Source organism: Rhodamnia argentea, chromosome 8 (genome assembly GCF_020921035.1).
Source record: "Rhodamnia argentea isolate NSW1041297 chromosome 8, ASM2092103v1, whole genome shotgun sequence".
Lineage (NCBI taxonomy): Eukaryota > Viridiplantae > Streptophyta > Magnoliopsida > Myrtales > Myrtaceae > Rhodamnia > Rhodamnia argentea.
In genome coordinates, this window is record NC_063157.1 from 3,276,599 (window position 1) to 3,293,164 (window position 16,566).

Consider the following 16,566-nt stretch of genomic DNA (forward strand, 5'->3'; position numbering starts at 1 on the left):
CCAAAAGAGCCAAAAGAAAATGCTAAGTGGGACCCAGCATTGTACTAACCCGTTACACGTCATGGGATAAGGATGGGTCCCGGATCACTTTTACTTTACGTACCAAAACTCTCGCTCGTGCCACGCCTCCGAGTCACGTGACAACGATCTTTCAGCTGCTCCCCCTCCACGTGGCAGATTGTGAATGGAGACAATCGTACCAAGAAATTGTTAAATCGACAAATGTTTCAAGAACTTTTTAATATGAAGATTAGCGTAATTTGTCGCATCGAAGAATGCGAACGACTGAAGCTGGTCCATCACCACCACGCTATACCGGCACGAAATTTACATTCAGGTCGCTAAATTTCAACTTCAATTGACTAATAACGAAACTTTCTTTCGCCTCCGAAAATTTCGCCAAAGTTCCAGCACAATGCTTCGGGAAGATCATGTGGATCTAACACGGCATCCAATTTGACCATTTCACCTAATTAGTCTACTCTTTTCCACAAGCCGGTGAGTGCTTGGCAGTAGTAGATGACCAGCCGATTCACACCAGTAATAACGATGATTCGGAATGTTAACACAGTATTGCACGATATATAATATATAGACACGCACATCAAACTGTACGGACCTACAGAATATGTTATGCTAATTCTGTGTTTAAGTTTAACATATAATTCGGCCCTTATTGGGCTCCTTGGGCCAATTAGAAAACCGAAATCGGCCCAGAAAACCATGGGCCGTGGACCTGCCGAGTTCACCTAAGTATTCCCAAGCTTGACCACCCCACTCTGGATTGATAAAAGAACGGTCAAATCGTGACATGCACAGGGCAATTCTTATTACAAAAATTAAGTGCACGACCTTAATTTAATGATGCTGCTACATTGGCAACGCTAGGAATTGGCTGATCATGCGCGATATTTTGTTTTTTCTGTGGTGAGCAAGGTGATACGATAACGTCTATTTGGTTGGTTATTCATAAGTTGATTCTAACAGCTCCACGCAACATTAGTTCTTTTTTTTTTGTGACTTTTTGTAATACAATTCACACGCAGAGGGAGACAAATAAACTATGAGGTGATTGGCCCATAACTCAGCGACTTGGGATTTTGAACGAATTCCGGTCCGACTACTTACTTAGACGGGCCCGGACATAAGCTCCATTGATCTCCCCGGGTCTAAGAATCTCCCGACCAATGCGATTGCCACTTTCATGCTTATGGCCGAATTAAAGAGTAGTGAAACTTAACACTAAGTCTGTGAGGACGAAATTGCCGATATACACGCATGAGTTGTGTTCGAAAGTCTCATATCCGGAAATTGGTGTGCTTTGTGATAGTTTTTTATACCCAAATTGATCCATAACTCGTCGGCTTATCATTTTGAGTAAAGATGGGTCAAACATGGTTATATTGAGGAGTACGGACCTAAGCTCCCTCTCGCCGATCTTGAAAAATGATAGATGAACCGAATTAAAGATGAGCAGATCTAACACCTAAACTTACCTCATGAGAAATTTGAATATATTAACGGGCTTGGACGTGCGCTCTTTTATAGCCAAAAGGCTTTTTTTTCCGGTAAAAAAGTTACATAAGAATACAGAAAAATCAGGAAAGATGTTTATTCTTTATGTCTTTATTCATCACAAAGACATTTTTAGCCAAACCCAACGCATTGCCAGGACATATTCTTACATCAACTTGCAGCGAATGCATTGTAGTCGCGAGACTTTTATAACAAGATCGAATCTCAATGTTTGAATCTTTTATATGTTTCTGAAGAACAAAGCAGTCTAGACCGCACGACTTGTCCACTTGGGCTTTTCCCTTTTTCAAAACACAGTCTCATGTTGTTTTATTAACGACTGGTTTTCCTCGTGGCAGAGTCAAATTGACATCATTTGGTAGTCTTTGAGACCGGCTCGAAGGTGATATTATACATTTACAATACATTTTCCCAAACGTGTTTAATCAAATTGCGCTAGCCCTTTCAATCACGGGGATACGATATATTTCTTGATTTCGACCTCATTCTTGTCGGGGCATCGGGGCTTTAATCGAGGGACCGTAAAACGATCTTCCAAGAGCGATCCATCAACGCCTCGATAGAATTGGTATTCCCGCTTTCGAGCGCCCGGCTAACATTCCCTATTCATTCTCATCGCCCGGTCCTGCACTGACCCAGAAATTGTCCGGGCGTGACTATTCGAATTCAGGTCGGGAACAAGAAATTGTCCGCCGCCGCAACAGGAAAATCGACATTTTGATAGGCACAAGTGATGCAAGTTGTGCATCTTCCACAGTGAGCTCTATGAGAGGTCAGGGATTGAAAGTGAAGGGCCGTGGTCCAACCCACTTCAATTTTAATGGCAACTTGCGTGGGAGTGGGGACTCGTGAATGTCCTGCTTTAGACTCGAAAGGGGTGGAATTAAATGACTTCTGAAACCAAGTGGGGTCTTCGCGAGCACCTTCAAAGTCAAGCCAAAAAGCAATGGAGTTGAATTTTTTGTCGACTCGATTAAGTCTAATCCAATCGGCAATGGTAAAGTGTGACAAAAAGAGGCCACTTTAATACTCCTCTCTTTCAGAAAATTCACATGTTCACCTTGAATCTCCAGTGTCTTTAGCCCTTTCTCCTTAACTTCGAAAATTTTCTTTGACATCGTAATGTGCCTCTTGTAATTCGAGTCTACTATGTTTATTTCATGAAAATAAATCATTTTAAATGCATTTTTTAAAATATAATCGATTATATTGTTTACATAAGTGAAAAAAATACGAAAAAAGAAACTATCGTAAATCTGTTACATTGGCACTAATTCAGTCATAAACATTTTAATTTGACTAATTTAATCCTAAATCTATTTCGTTTGTATTAATTCGGTTTATCCAATCAATTTTGATCCGAAATAGCTAACATTGATGCCGGTTGTCCTACATGCAAGGCCGATACTAACGTTGATAAATTTTTTAATTTTTTTCCTTTTATTTTTTTCTTCTTATTTTCTTTTTTTTTTTTTTCATTTTTTCACATGTCCTTGACATCATAACTTGCCTGTAGTAATATGAGTCTATTGCATTTGTTTCATGAAAAAAGAATTTGTTGAAGATATTTTCATAAAAATAATTATTTGTATCGCTTACAAAAATAAGAAAAAGGAAAAAAAATCATAAACATATTGCATTGCTACTAATTCACTCCAAACCTTTTATTGGGTTCAATTTAATAATAAACATTTTACATTTGTGCCAATTCGGTTCATCAGGCCAATTTTAATTGAAAATCGCTGATAACAACATGGGCCGTCTTACATGGCACAACCACTCTGAAATCAACAAATTTTATAATTTTTTTTTCTATTTGGCTCAAGAGATGAAAAAAATAAAAAGACAAGGAGAAGAAAAAATATTTAGAAATTGCAAAAGTGACACACAAAACAACCGACGTCCATATCATCGATTTCTAATCAAAATTGACCGAATAAACTGAATTGGCTCTTTAGACAAAAAAAAAATTGAGTTGGCTTACATATGCAAAAATTTAGGACTAAAGTGATCTACTTAAAAGATTTAATATTGAATTGGTATAAATGCAATAAATTTAAGACTTTTTGTTGATACTTTTCCCAAAAAATGGATCGAGGGCAAATATCTCGGTCATTCACGAGAATATTTAAGAAATTATTATTATCTATTCATTGAATATTTATATCAAACAATAAAAACAAACATTTAAAAAAAAAATCTTTCGAAATATTACCTTCTTACGAAACACACGAAACATTCGGGCATTTTCCTTTCTTTGACTAAATGCAAGCATTATTGATACATTTCTTTCTTTTTAAGTGCTTTTTGGGTCGTCCCATGCCTTGAAATTATGCCGAAATATGTCGAAGGATTATCACGTTTACTAATATAATTTAGGCTCTGCTCTTCTATGTTTAGATGCCTGGTTTCACTCGGATAGTATCATGAACCAGGTTGTGCAATAAAAGTATTCGAATCAAGGTGATGCTACTTCAGGTAAGAAGCCAGATCTTCCAGGAAGTGCAACTTCTCAATAGCAAGAGAGCGCTAAGACAACAACATTTGACTAGGAAAACAGCCACCATCACAAAGATTACAAAGCACGTCAGAGAATGACCAACGCGATTCTCAAATGGATCATACGGAAAAAAAACAAAAAAAGCTCTTTACAGTCCTACCATGGATCGAAATTCCACACTCGCAGTCGCCCGTGTACACTCTGAACTTCGTGTTCGATTGTTGGCAACGGCAATTCAGCGCTACATCATTCGGCAGAGACAACGTCAAAGCAGTCTGACCAAACGTCGCCTGACAAAATCTTTCCTTTTCCGGCCCTGCCTCCGCCTACTGCCGCTGGTTGCTCCGGCAATTCCTCCGGCGACCCTCTTTCCTATCCTGAGATCTTCCTCCTGCTCCACCTGTCTTCATTGCACACAAGTAATTTCATCAGCCTAAGAAAGAACCGCAGTCAGTTTTGACTAGCTTTTGGCACAATCGCCACAACATTCTCTTTTAAGTGATCATAGCATGCGGATGAAGAGATTAACAACCTTGCGCTAACATCAGCGCCGACATTAACAGACACCGTACTGATCGTGTGATGTAAATCTACAGTCATTTCGCGTGCTTGCAAATGAAAAAGAGAAATCATCAAATGCACAACAGATCACTGAGTTGAGGACTTACTCTCAACTTGCAATGACTTATGATCAATCTAACCCTTCCTTTTGTCCCTCGAGCGTAATCATAATCCTAAACGCATACCTTGGCAAATGCATTTCAAGAGAAAGCAATGAAACAGAACATCAGCGAACAGCCGAAATTAACATATGGGCCATCCTGTCTAATGACATAATCTAAATTCTCAGAACAGACTACACTAATCGATACACTAGTACTACCAAGTCGATCGGCACTCCATGGCAATCCAATCATGCTCAAGCAGAACACTCAAGATTTGAACAGTGAAGCATGGGAGCGAGAGAACTTACCCCAAAACAAAAACTCTGCAAGTGGGCATCGAAGCCGGATGTGACTCTACTGATTTCTGAGGAGCTCCGCTTATTACTCGAGCTGGGACTCGTGCGGTAAGAGATGTACGAAGTCGAGGACGAAGTCGAACACCCAGTAGGGCTCAGAGTGCGGGAGTTGGGAGCGAATGCCTCGATGTCGGCTTGAAACATTTCATCGAACAGCTCCTGCAGTTCCTCCAATGTCTCCTTCCCACTTGCCTGCGCGTATTCATATCACTCAAATCACGACTCGGGTACTAAGCACATCGCTCTGACCAATTCAAAATTCAAAAGAGAACCTTACATCGGACTGGGTTTGGCTCATCATAACGGCCATCTCGCTCAAGAACTCCCCCATCCCCTGCCACGAGGCCATTCAGAATGCACTCGATTAATCACAGAGGCAAGTTTTTTGGAGCTCCTACTCTGCCGTCGTGAACGTTTCATTCCACAGAAAATTACCAAAACGCAGAACGGCAGAAGGGACTCCCTTCGGTGCGCGTGCAGACTCCCAAACAAGAATTACGGGGCCCACCACCACAAGCACAAATTACGAAAAGTCAAAAGAGGGGGAAACGTCAAAGGTGGGAAGAACCCGATCAGGCTTGTGATGATTAAGACGTGAAGGTGCACGGCGACGAAAAAGAGGAGGCCGCAGAGCAGGGGAAGTTGGGACAGCTTACGAGGTTTTCGTCGTCGTCGTCGTTGTAGACTCCTACATCGTACAAGAACCTCTTGTTCGCGTCAGATAGCACTGTTCCACCAAAAACCCAGAAAAGAAAAACAAAACTCCTCATCTCTTCAATCCCAATTCTCATCGCAGAGTGCGAAAAGCATACGAAATCAAAGATGGACAATGGAAAATAAAAGATTATCTACCGGAATACGCCTGCTGAATTCCCTGGAATTTCTTCTTGGACTCTTCCACGGACTTGGAGCTTCCCGAAGCTGAACATCGATCTGGGTGCCACCTCTAATTCCAATGCAACATAAAAAAAACTATAAGCTTGTTTTGTTCTGGCCAAATCTTTAGTTCACTTTCGAAGTTCCAAATCAAATTCACCCAAAAAGTTTGTCCTTTTGTTCGAGCATACATCAGACAGCAATTCACTTCAAGATCTTTCTTCAACTGAGAAATTGGTTCGAGGGACGTTTCTTTTTTGCTCAATCACCATGTTTGGATTCTTCATTGGAATGTAAACGATGAAGAATGATGGAGAGAATTCCGAGATCTCGTTTTTCGCATGTTAAGTTATCGTTAGAAGAATCCCTCTAGCTCGAAAGAAGAACAGAATGAAAAGATTTCGTTTGGAATTCTAACCAGAGCGAGCTTCTTATAAGCGTCCCTCAGCTCGGAAGCTGTGCATTCCTTGTTCAACCCCAGAACCGCGTACAAATCCTTCGTCTTCGTCTTCGTCTTCATCTTCTCTTCTCCTCCACTCGCCATTGATTCTCTTAACTTCAACCTATGCCTTGGCTTCTTCCTCTCTTTGATCCAAACCCAAGAAAACTAAGGAAAAAATAATAATAATAATAATAATAATAATAATAATAAAGCCCTCCTTTTTGAACCCACCAAGGTCCGATGACAAAAGCTCAAAATCGTTATGTCGACGGATTTAACTCGAACCCATGTTCATATGACAAAAAAAAAGAATGGGCGACTGAGTTTGAAGGCAAAGCTAGCTATGAAATAATCGCACACGAAACCTCTAGGATCTAGCATTGTCTCCTGGAGATAAAGAAGAGCGAAAGGGAGGACGTCCCAAGAGGAAATTGGGCAGACAAGAAGAAGGGGATGACGAAGACGAAGATGAAGATGAAGATCAGCCTCCGATGAAGGGATGAGGCTCAAGAAGACTCTAGAGAGACAGGGCCATTTATATGAATTTCTGTTTGCGTGAAACAGAGACAGTGGCTGCGTCGATGTAATGCCGTCTTGCCAAGTTGCTGACTTTCTTTAGAATATAATATAATATAATTTCTTGTTGTTATTGAAATTATTAAAATATTTTGGTGAATGTGTGTGGGATAATGGGTTTTTGGGGGCGGTCCAAGATGGAGGGCTGAGATTTGATTTGGAGGCAGATATTTTTTCATCGTCATCATCATCATGGGATGATGTCTCTCCCTCCAGAAGGTTCTGTCTGCGTTTTGCCCTGTCAAAAAAGATCGACGGCGACATAGCAGTAGCGATGTCCGGTCCCACCCAGAAGCCTCTCTTCTCTTGTTGTCCCTGTTTTTTTTTTCATTTACGGAAGGGAAAAAGGTTGCTGGGCCCCCACAAAAAGGGAGAAGAGAACCCCCATATTTTTGGGAAATTTTTCAGCACCAACACTCCGGTTTTTTTTTTTTTAAGCAATGGCCACCGAGCCGTGTGGACCCCGGTAAGACGGATCGATCGAATCGAAAATTGCTCGAATTTAACTAAATCGGTAGGTTCAGTTCGATTCCCGAGGATGTCGATCTGATTTTCGATTTCCATAAAATTACGTACGGATTAGTTTTTGTTTGTTAAATGAAAACCCAATAATTCACCACCCATTTTTTATATCTCAACTGTAAAATTGATTTTAATTTTGCTGACTCCTACCGATAATCCACCTATTCCATTGGACCGCTCGAGAATCAGTCCTCTCAAATTCAGTTTCCGATTTCTGGATAAATTGAATCGAACCGAGAATCGATCACCCTTACTGACATGACCCGGTCCCTTAGTGTGAGGGGTTGTGGACTGTCCCTCCGCGCTCGAGCTTGGGCCCTCGGACCATTTGGTCACTGTTTGAGGAACAATAATTAAAAAAAAAAAAAAATTTGGCCAGACCGTGGCGCATTAAAAGAAAACTTCTACAGAGACGATTGCTTCTCTTCTCATCGTCGACTTCAACCGCACGACATTCCTGGTCTTCAAATTCGCAATGGAACAAAATCTAGCGGCCAGCACCGAACCTACTTCTCATATGGTTCCCCGATTCCAAAGAACCTTCTCCGGCAAAGGTCCAGTGTTCGAGACTCCTGTTTCTTTCTCTTTTTTCATTTTTTTTTTCGACCCTTTTGCTTTTCCAGCGATACGAACATATACGATATTGGGATTTTTTCTCAGAGCGCAATCAGTGTGCTCTTTTTTTTTTTTTTTTAAACGAGCCCCGACACAAAGACTTTTAAATTATGTAGGTGCATTTGCTTTCATTTTAGTGATGAATTGATGTATTTCTACTAGTCTGTCAATAATTAAGTCTAAAGCTTATTATGTATTTGTACTTGGATAATTGCAATTGATTGTATAGTGATATGCGTTTGTTCTAACTCTAGTCCTATGTACTATGTTTGGCACTTGTTTTTATGCAATTATCACTATTTAGGACACCCTATAAAAAATAATCACAAAGTTTTTTTTTTTTTTTTGGTCTTTCGACCTTTACTCCGCCTCTTTGCGGAGTGCGGGAGTCAAATCCCGCGCATGTAATACTATCATCCCCATCTCGCACTCATTTTACCAGTAAAGCCGCATGCCTATTGAGAATCATGAAGTAAATTAGGATATTTTTGTCTTTCGAGGGAAAGTTTGCGCACTCTTTTTTTTTTTTTTTTTTCAGATGTGGCCGAGATTAGTACTGCCGTACATGTAGACACATATTATCTTAAAAAGCATTTGTTTTCTTTGGCTAAGTTTTGCTGAATTGCGGTGCTTGGAAAGGGACATTAACTTCTAGAATCATGGAAAAAAAATACCGAACTCTAATGTTACAAATCCAAGATGCAGAAGAGATTATTCCTTAAATTGGATAAGCGGCTTCATAAATCACATCCCTCATTGGCCCAACCTTTTTCAATAATGCCCTTTTAGGATAATTTAGTTTAAGACGATGACTAGATTGGATATATTGTGGTCGATTGACTACTGTTAGTTTCCTCAGGCTGCTGCTGTTTTTTTCTTGTGCAGCTGCAGACCAGCATGGAATGTCTTTTGGACCCAAATATTGCGAGTCCGCCATGTGAGATTGATGAAGATTTAGCTGAATCTTTTCTTTTTTTTTTTAATTTTAGTGACCTCAAAATAGTAAACTCGAAATTGATTGTTAAGTCACATGACAAACTGCTGATAATGGGCAAAACTGTTTGGTTTCACGGTCTGTTCTGATGTTGGTATGCTAGTGTAGTCCACCTTTTTTTTTTTTTGCTTTAATTAATAACATCAAAAATTGTAGACGGACGCACCCTTTTAAGATTTATCCCAAATTAATTTTCAGTTGACAAGAAATTCCAAATTGGTAAATCCGTGACAAATCTACCTTTTGTTAGCTTCCCTCCAATGTCCCCTTTAAATTACTCACGTGGCAAACAATTCGGATGTGTAACATGGATCCGACATGGGAGTTCGGTATAAATGGAAAATAATGTCATATTGGGGGAGCCAGACATAAACAAAATGAACTTAGATTGAGAATTCTGATAATATATGCTGACTTTGCTCTAAGAGTTCCCTCACTTTCCAAAAACCTGTTGAAATCACTGATTTAGCACTAAGATCTTGGTACCAATGTGACTACTACTAAATAATAAGAAGTAAAACAAGAGGAAAATGGAAACACGGAAGGCCACGTGAATTGGAGGCAATCTTGTGTTGGGATCTCTTCAAGATCACGTGCCCCAAGCTTTCTCAAAATCGAAGCTTTTGCCCACATTTGGCCCTTCACTTGCTTGAAATGGACAATGACCCATTAAAGCTAAAGCTTAACGGAGATTGTGGACAAAAGGAACGTCCTACCACCATCTTTAAAGCCTAGGAAAACCCTCTTGAGTTAGGCCAAACGAACCTCCAACGACGTCTGAAAACTTAAAACTTGGAAAAATATCACGTTCCGAATTCCTATCTTCACCGCTAAATTCGAAGTTTTATTGCGCGCGTTAACGATTCCTTTCAGCGAATTCCAATACCGTCTTAACCGCCATACGGCCACACTATTTGAGGACATGTCGCTGGGGCGATTGTCGATTTTCTTTTTAGGTTTAGATCAATATTGATGTGTAATTCGGAAGTGATTTGCCTACGTCAGCTGGATATTCCCACTCATAAGGTTCCTAGGCCCTACGTTAACATGTAAATCCGCAAAAATTAGAGTAATGTCATTCCTCCCGCTTGATCCCCTTGCCGGGTCCATTTACGATTTTACGCGGCGTGCGGTCGCGTGTTAGGCCTCGCGCGAAACACACCAGATCTTAAAACCTTCGTTCGCAATCGAGACGCGTATCGGTCGAGCTTGTGCAAAGCTTGGGCGTATGTTCCAAACCGATGTGATCTCTCAAAGCGGCGTGATTTTCCAGGAACACCCACTTGCGGGATGGACGACTACCAAAAAGGCGGTGAGGCGAGGGAGTCAACTTTGGGCACGAGTGGCATCGAGCCAACCAAGAAGAGGGTGGGACCCTGGAGGGAGTTCCCCGAGACGTAAGGACGCCAGCCTTGACCAGCTTCCGTGTTACTTTGAAAATCACCATTTGGGATTTTTTTCTTATCAGGGTTTTGATTGATTGCGCACGATCCAGCCGACTGCTGCTTTGTCATCTCCTGCCATTTGGGAATTTAGAATTCTTTTGGTGGGTCTGTGCACCGCCAGGGGCCCGGCTGGGTCCGGCGACAAGTTTCCAATGGTCCTTGGACCAAAGAGTGACACCAATGGACTCTGGATCGTTTAAGGGAGAAGATGAGAACCCCCACTAATGAACTTCCCCGTTAGCATTAGCGCAGCGGTGCATGCATGTAAGCCCACTTCATCTTCAGCTTGGCTATTATATATCGGGAGGCATACAGAAGGCCCGCGCGATTTAATGGTGTGGGCCCGTAACATCTAATGGCGGATATGAAATTGGCTTCCATGTATCGGATGCATGCAATGTTTGATTGTTAGTTTCCGACGCTTAAAGGAATCTTACGGACGGAAAAACCAAATTGATTTGGTGTTTGGAACCACAACTACTTTTCATCGATAAGCCCTCGACACTGATCCAAGAAATCGCAGATTTCTTATGAGAGTTTCGAGTTGATCTGACCTCGTTCCGTGTTTCCGGTCCGATCATAGCGGAGGATGCATATAGTGACGTAGTTCATTGTAAGGAACGAGCAAAAGGATCAAGGAAATATCTGTGTTATGCACCAGTTGGGACTTGGAAGACGTTCTTTGGCACCTCCGACTAACTCAACGTACGTGAAAACATGGGGTGCTGGCGCAGAAAGAAAGACCCGAGGCTTTTCGCAATATCCAAAGCTTCTCAAGAACGCACCATTGAAAAGGAACAAAATTTTGAATCGCTACATAGTACATATATTTTAACAAAGATTATAAAAACTACACCATCAAGCTCTATCAAAGCTTTGGGACAATGGACTTACTTCCCGCCAACTTAATGTACAGATGCTCACTCTGTCCTCAGTGCCTTGATCCATTCAAGTTCGACTCTGAAATCACCGGGCCCAGATTTTGCGCCGGGGACTCCACCTTCTGCATTAACAGACAGTGACATGCCAAGGATTCGAGATGGATTCATTTCCAAATCTACGTCTATGACATTCCCTCTCCATGTTGGCAAATATCGGGCAAGAGGAATCTGAAAAGGCCATGAAATCCACGAATTCAAAACAGGTTTCTCGCAGATGAGCTAATACACATGTACATTTTGCTAGTCAGTTCAAGCTTCAACCAAAGTAATAAAGCTTAAAAATGTCTTCAGCAGCAAAAAAGAGCATAAGGACCAACCCGTTTGAGACGAAGGAATCCTCAAGTGCTCATCAATAAGATAGTCATGATGGTTAATAGAAAAGAGATCGCCATCAGTTTGCGGGGACGATTTGAACTCAGAAAGGACCAATATAACACGTGTGACTGAAAAATTAAACCACACTTTACTTCTATTGTTTGTTTGGGTTTGTAACCAATGGCAAAGTAAGAGCGGTCAAATGACACGTCATTAGATGATTGTACAAGGAAGGTGGTAGGTTACAAGAATAAAAAGAATAAAAAAGAAGAAGAAAAAAAATGATAAAGAAAAGTAAAGGGGTTGGATCAGGAATCCAATTTTGGATTCGGTATGGATAAAAGATCTTCCTATGTTATACTATTCCATTCTCGACATTGAATTGATTTGATAGCTCAGATATTGTTATTGGGTAGGACCAATATAACAGGCTCAATGGAAAATAGTATGCCCGAATAGCGGTCTAAATGAGTCAAGCCCCTAATAAGCTACTGAAGCTCAACTTGCTAACCCCATATTAACAATGACGAGACTTGCCTTTGCAATATACCAATTGTCTTTAGGCACAATGACAAAAGCCTGCCATGAATTATCTTCCTGCTGTCCAGGTGAGTTCACCCAATTCTCCGTGTAGATCTAGATCAGAAGTCAACTAACTATATCAGAAAAGCAAGTCATACACCAGCTAAAATGTTCAAAATAAAGGGGAAACCTGAGTCAACCACTCTTATAAAAGCTGAAATGAGGGTCGATACTCACAGTGGATATGTAGCATCTACCATCTCCTTTAAGCTTTAGAGCTATGGTATCATATGCATCCAAATCAATGAAGCCATCAAACTGCAGAAGGAAAAAAAATTGAACAAGGAAACTAACTAAATAATGATGCTGGAAAGAATAGAAGAAACACTCAGTAAGACATGGAAATGAACTTGTTATTGTCAGCAGAAAACAATATGCTGCAAGAACATGCAAAAATCGCTAACCTTCTTGGACCGCATTCCACAAAAGCCACTCCTTTTGATATTCCACTTTGAATCCTCCGCAACATCCAGTGAGAGGCGTCCAGAAAAAATTCCTATGCAAGAAACCCAGAAGCTATTGAATGTTCAGAACTCAAACCATCACAAGTCATTATGCCAATGTAGTCACTATACGAATATTCACTAAGCAATACCCTTTCGTCCATTCCCAGCATCATTAATCTCCAAAGAGGCAGACGATAACCCTGAAAAGTCACAACAGTGGTAAGGATATTACCAATGAGATGAAAAGTCAAATCACCATTTGCCAGAACAATATGATGGCAAAGTGGTCTTTCCATCCAGAGAAACACAAAATTGAATAGATGTACTCTTTAAGTGTGCAAAATAATGGTCGTTAATTTTCTGTTTAACCCATTTTTTTTGTTTGTTTGGTAAACTGTCTGATCCACCAGCTGAATATTATATAAATGCATACCCCCAAATTCAGAATCTGAGTAGAGATGCCACCTTTTCAACTCTTCCTTTGAGTTGAAATTAAATATACTTTTCTCGCTTGGAGGTATCAAGTCTTCCACATTCCATGTGAGAGCTGCACATACAAGAAGATCAACACAAAAATTACCAAAGAGTGTAATTATCAATTACTTAAGTGTCATCTCTTTTATCTTCTAGAAAAGTAATTTACAACCATTTTGGAGCAGAAAATATATGTCTAAGACCTCAGATAACTATACTGAACACGGGAGTAGAAAACAAATGCCAAAAATCAAAAGATCAAATTCTCTTCAAGCAGATAGACAATTAAAACATTCCAAAAAACCACAGAAGAACGAAGAAGGAAGAACCCATGGACATTTTCAAGTCATGCAAAGAGAGAAACAGATGAAGGATATTTGCCTCGACTCCTTTTTCAGTGACCACTATCATGCTACTGATGCAATAATAAATGCTCCAGTTAATCACAAAGTGGATATACTTTGCAACAACTTTGAATACGGCAATTTGTATCATGATTAGATGGTGTTTTATTATACAATTAAAGAAGAGAGGGAATCCACTATAATGCTGGATGAAAGTTCAAATATCCAAGTTTGAACAATATCGTCCAGCAATCGACTCTGGCTAAGAAATTCAATCTTTTATGGCATTCCGAATTATACAGTCATAATAGAATATCTCGTCATGAAAAGCTAAATACAAAGGAAATGCTAAATATCAGCCAGCCAAAGAAATCATATCACTAGAATTGGATGCCTTTGAGGCCACAGCTGATGAAAATTTTCATTTATAACTCATGCCGAGACTGACAGACTAATATGAAATGAAACTGAATAAAGCTCCAACCCATTGCAAAAAAATGAATTTACCAAAGTCACCGTGTTAACCCAGCCTTAGAAATGAGCCCACATCTGTATCCTTATGTCTTTATACAGGAAGGCAACCCTCGAGCACTATCGCCACGGCCTTTCCCTCACCAATATGTGAAAGAAATTTTCATCTAATGCTAAAAATGAATGAGAAGGACCGGAACATGATACTGCTAGTCACCTATCAATCATACTGAAACATTTCTTCATTCCAAAACGTAATTAATAGCAGCAAACAACACTCATGACCAAAGTGAAAAAAAATGAGGGCAGGGCAAAGATGTCATCTAAAGCTTCCTATGCAGAACATAAGGCCTAAGTACTGCTAGTTTCGACGAAGAGGAAGAACATACAAAGTACCTTTCTTCGTAGCATTTAGAGAGGCCTGCCATAACGCTCGAAACCTAGACATTTTTTGTTCTTCCGAAATTTGTCCTAAATCAGAAAGGGAAGCAAGATCATCATCTGGAGTATGAAAGGCCACTCATATAAATTCAAAGCTTGTCTATCCAGAAAAAACCTAGCAAAATGACGAACCGTTTAAGGAGACGATGACTTCGAACTGATCAGAGAAGTACGCAGAGAGAGAGAGAGAGAGAGAGAGAGAGGGAAGTCGGTCGATCCGAGTGATAAGGTGGCTCAGCGTTTCGCAGTCGCCGGTATCAGAGCAGTCGCCGCCGGTGGCCCATCACCGCCGCCGAGAGCTCTGGAAACTGTGGAAGCTTGTGGCGAGGCGAGGTTATACAATTTTGTCACTGGGCAGCGGCTCGGAGACACGTGCACATTTCTCAGTTTCATCCCAAAACGACGACGTCGTTTACTGACTTCATAGTTCATACGGCTCGTCGCCGGCCGTCCCCTCCGTACGCTCCTCACCCACTCGCCCAATCTCTCTTCCCCCCATCTACAATCAAGCATGCCTCCGCCGCCGCCCCCCTCACCGTCCCGTAGCCGGCCACCCCCTCGTCTGTCGAGGGCAACTCCCGGCGGCGCTCATCTCTCCCTTGTGGTCAGTTCGAGTGTTAGAGAGTGAGAGAAGTTTGAGGGCAAAATGGGAAAAACGGGGGGAAGGAGAAGGAAATAGTGTGTGGTCGGGTTTATAAGTTCACAATGACAGTGCCAATGAAAGGGCGCCACCTAGCCAGCAGCTAATGCTCGCCCTTTGTCGTGACATGCTTAGGATAAAATAGCGAAAAACGGAGAAAGAAATTGAAAAATGTCGGACATAGAGAAAATTCTTGTATCTCAATTATTTTAATCAATTGCTTAAGGCTATTTCACATAAATTTGCCTACGTGTCGCAGGATTCGGATTTTTATTCGAAAATTCTAAACAAGGGCATAAAGCGTAAGGACATGACCTGTCCTCATTATTGCCAAAAAGGAGACAACCAATAGCATTTTCATCATTTACTTTATTTTTATTTTTTTTATTTCCTTTTTCTCCCCTTCCTTTTTGCTAATGGCCGGTCTCAAGCGATGGCCAACCACCAGCGAGGGCTAGGCGAGGACACCCTCAACGGCTTGCTGCTGACCGCAATAAAGGAAAAAAAAGAGAAATGGGAAAAATAAAAAATAAATGACCAAAATATACTTGATCAGGCCCTTCCTTGAAATAACAAAAGTACTTGAGGTTTATTTGAAACAATGTCCATTTCAAGCCATTCTTTGAAATTTTTTATATTTTTATCTAGCGATAAATTTCTTTATTTTACGAGGATCCGCTACGGGCAAAACCCGGTATTTATCAATTTTGGTCGAAGTATAAACTCGACCCGAGTACCCATTTTGTACCTGTTTGATCCACCAGTACGAGACATTTGAACATGTCTGAAATTTTCATTGCAGAATGCAGACAAACATGGACCATTTTGAATTTCTCCAAGCGTTCCAGAGATGGAAAAGCTAGAAGAGAATAATAATTATAAAAAAAAAAAAAAAACCAGGTTGAAGTAGGCTGATGGCAGTGTGTGTACACATCACGATCACCTGATCGCTGAAGAATTGGGGTCCAACGTTCACGATCGATACAGCGGTCGGACAAAAATTTGATTACTTAAGTTATAAACAAACTGTCAAATTGAATCCCGGCGTGCAAACTCGCTTTCGAGAAATTGGACATTGGATTAGACTAGGATTAATATTATTAGAAGATGATAGGCTTAATGCGATGAGAGCGTCGCTCTCAGGAAATATTTGAAGAGATATCTTCCAACGGGGCATGGAAGGATGGACCAATTACGCAAGGCCTTGTATTTTTGCTTATATCGTCTGTCTCAGGGCTCAAATTGGGGTGTTTAGGTCAGGGCAGTCGAATTAACAAGCCATATGGGATTAAGAGCCAGCAAGCTGAGCAAAATCGCCGGGCGACGAGGAGCGAAGCGGCTAGAGGGCTCCCGGATGGCCCCAAGAGGATATATTCCGATATGCG

The 16,566-nt window shown here is 40.9% G+C and overlaps 2 protein-coding genes across 8 annotated transcripts; both read right to left on the bottom strand.

The window, feature by feature from the left end:
- Positions 1 to 4,236: 4,236 nt before the first annotated feature.
- LOC115744743 (dnaJ homolog subfamily B member 7-like) lies at positions 4,237 to 6,930 on the bottom strand. 6 transcript variants are annotated; one of them, XM_030680060.2, is made up of 7 exons: positions 6,589 to 6,930; positions 6,352 to 6,555; positions 5,910 to 6,003; positions 5,714 to 5,784; positions 5,335 to 5,391; positions 5,010 to 5,249; positions 4,237 to 4,436 (listed from the first exon to the last, which is right to left on the bottom strand). In XM_030680060.2, exons 2-7 carry the CDS (start codon positions 6,475 to 6,477, stop codon positions 4,302 to 4,304), a joined length of 723 nt encoding a protein of 240 aa, XP_030535920.1. In that variant the 5' UTR covers positions 6,478 to 6,555; positions 6,589 to 6,930; the 3' UTR covers positions 4,237 to 4,301. The 6 variants fall into 6 exon arrangements, 4 of the variants coding, with proteins under 4 accessions (XP_030535920.1, XP_048140396.1, XP_048140397.1 ...); XR_007199582.1 differs by adding an exon at positions 4,705 to 4,782 and having other exon boundaries at positions 4,304 to 4,436; positions 6,352 to 6,930; XR_007199581.1 differs by adding an exon at positions 4,705 to 4,782 and having other exon boundaries at positions 4,305 to 4,440; positions 6,352 to 6,930.
- Positions 6,931 to 11,160: 4,230 nt separating this feature from the next.
- On the bottom strand, positions 11,161 to 15,021 carry LOC115744744 (probable complex I intermediate-associated protein 30). Of its 2 annotated transcripts, none has more exons than XM_030680063.2 (8): positions 14,676 to 15,021; positions 14,497 to 14,574; positions 13,245 to 13,358; positions 12,961 to 13,011; positions 12,770 to 12,861; positions 12,543 to 12,623; positions 12,321 to 12,419; positions 11,161 to 11,636 (listed from the first exon to the last, which is right to left on the bottom strand). In XM_030680063.2, exons 2-8 carry the CDS (start codon positions 14,546 to 14,548, stop codon positions 11,448 to 11,450), a joined length of 678 nt encoding a protein of 225 aa, XP_030535923.1. In that variant the 5' UTR covers positions 14,549 to 14,574; positions 14,676 to 15,021; the 3' UTR covers positions 11,161 to 11,447. The 2 variants fall into 2 exon arrangements, with proteins under 2 accessions (XP_030535923.1, XP_030535924.1); XM_030680064.2 differs by having other exon boundaries at positions 14,497 to 14,571; positions 14,674 to 15,018.
- Positions 15,022 to 16,566: the final 1,545 nt, after the last annotated feature.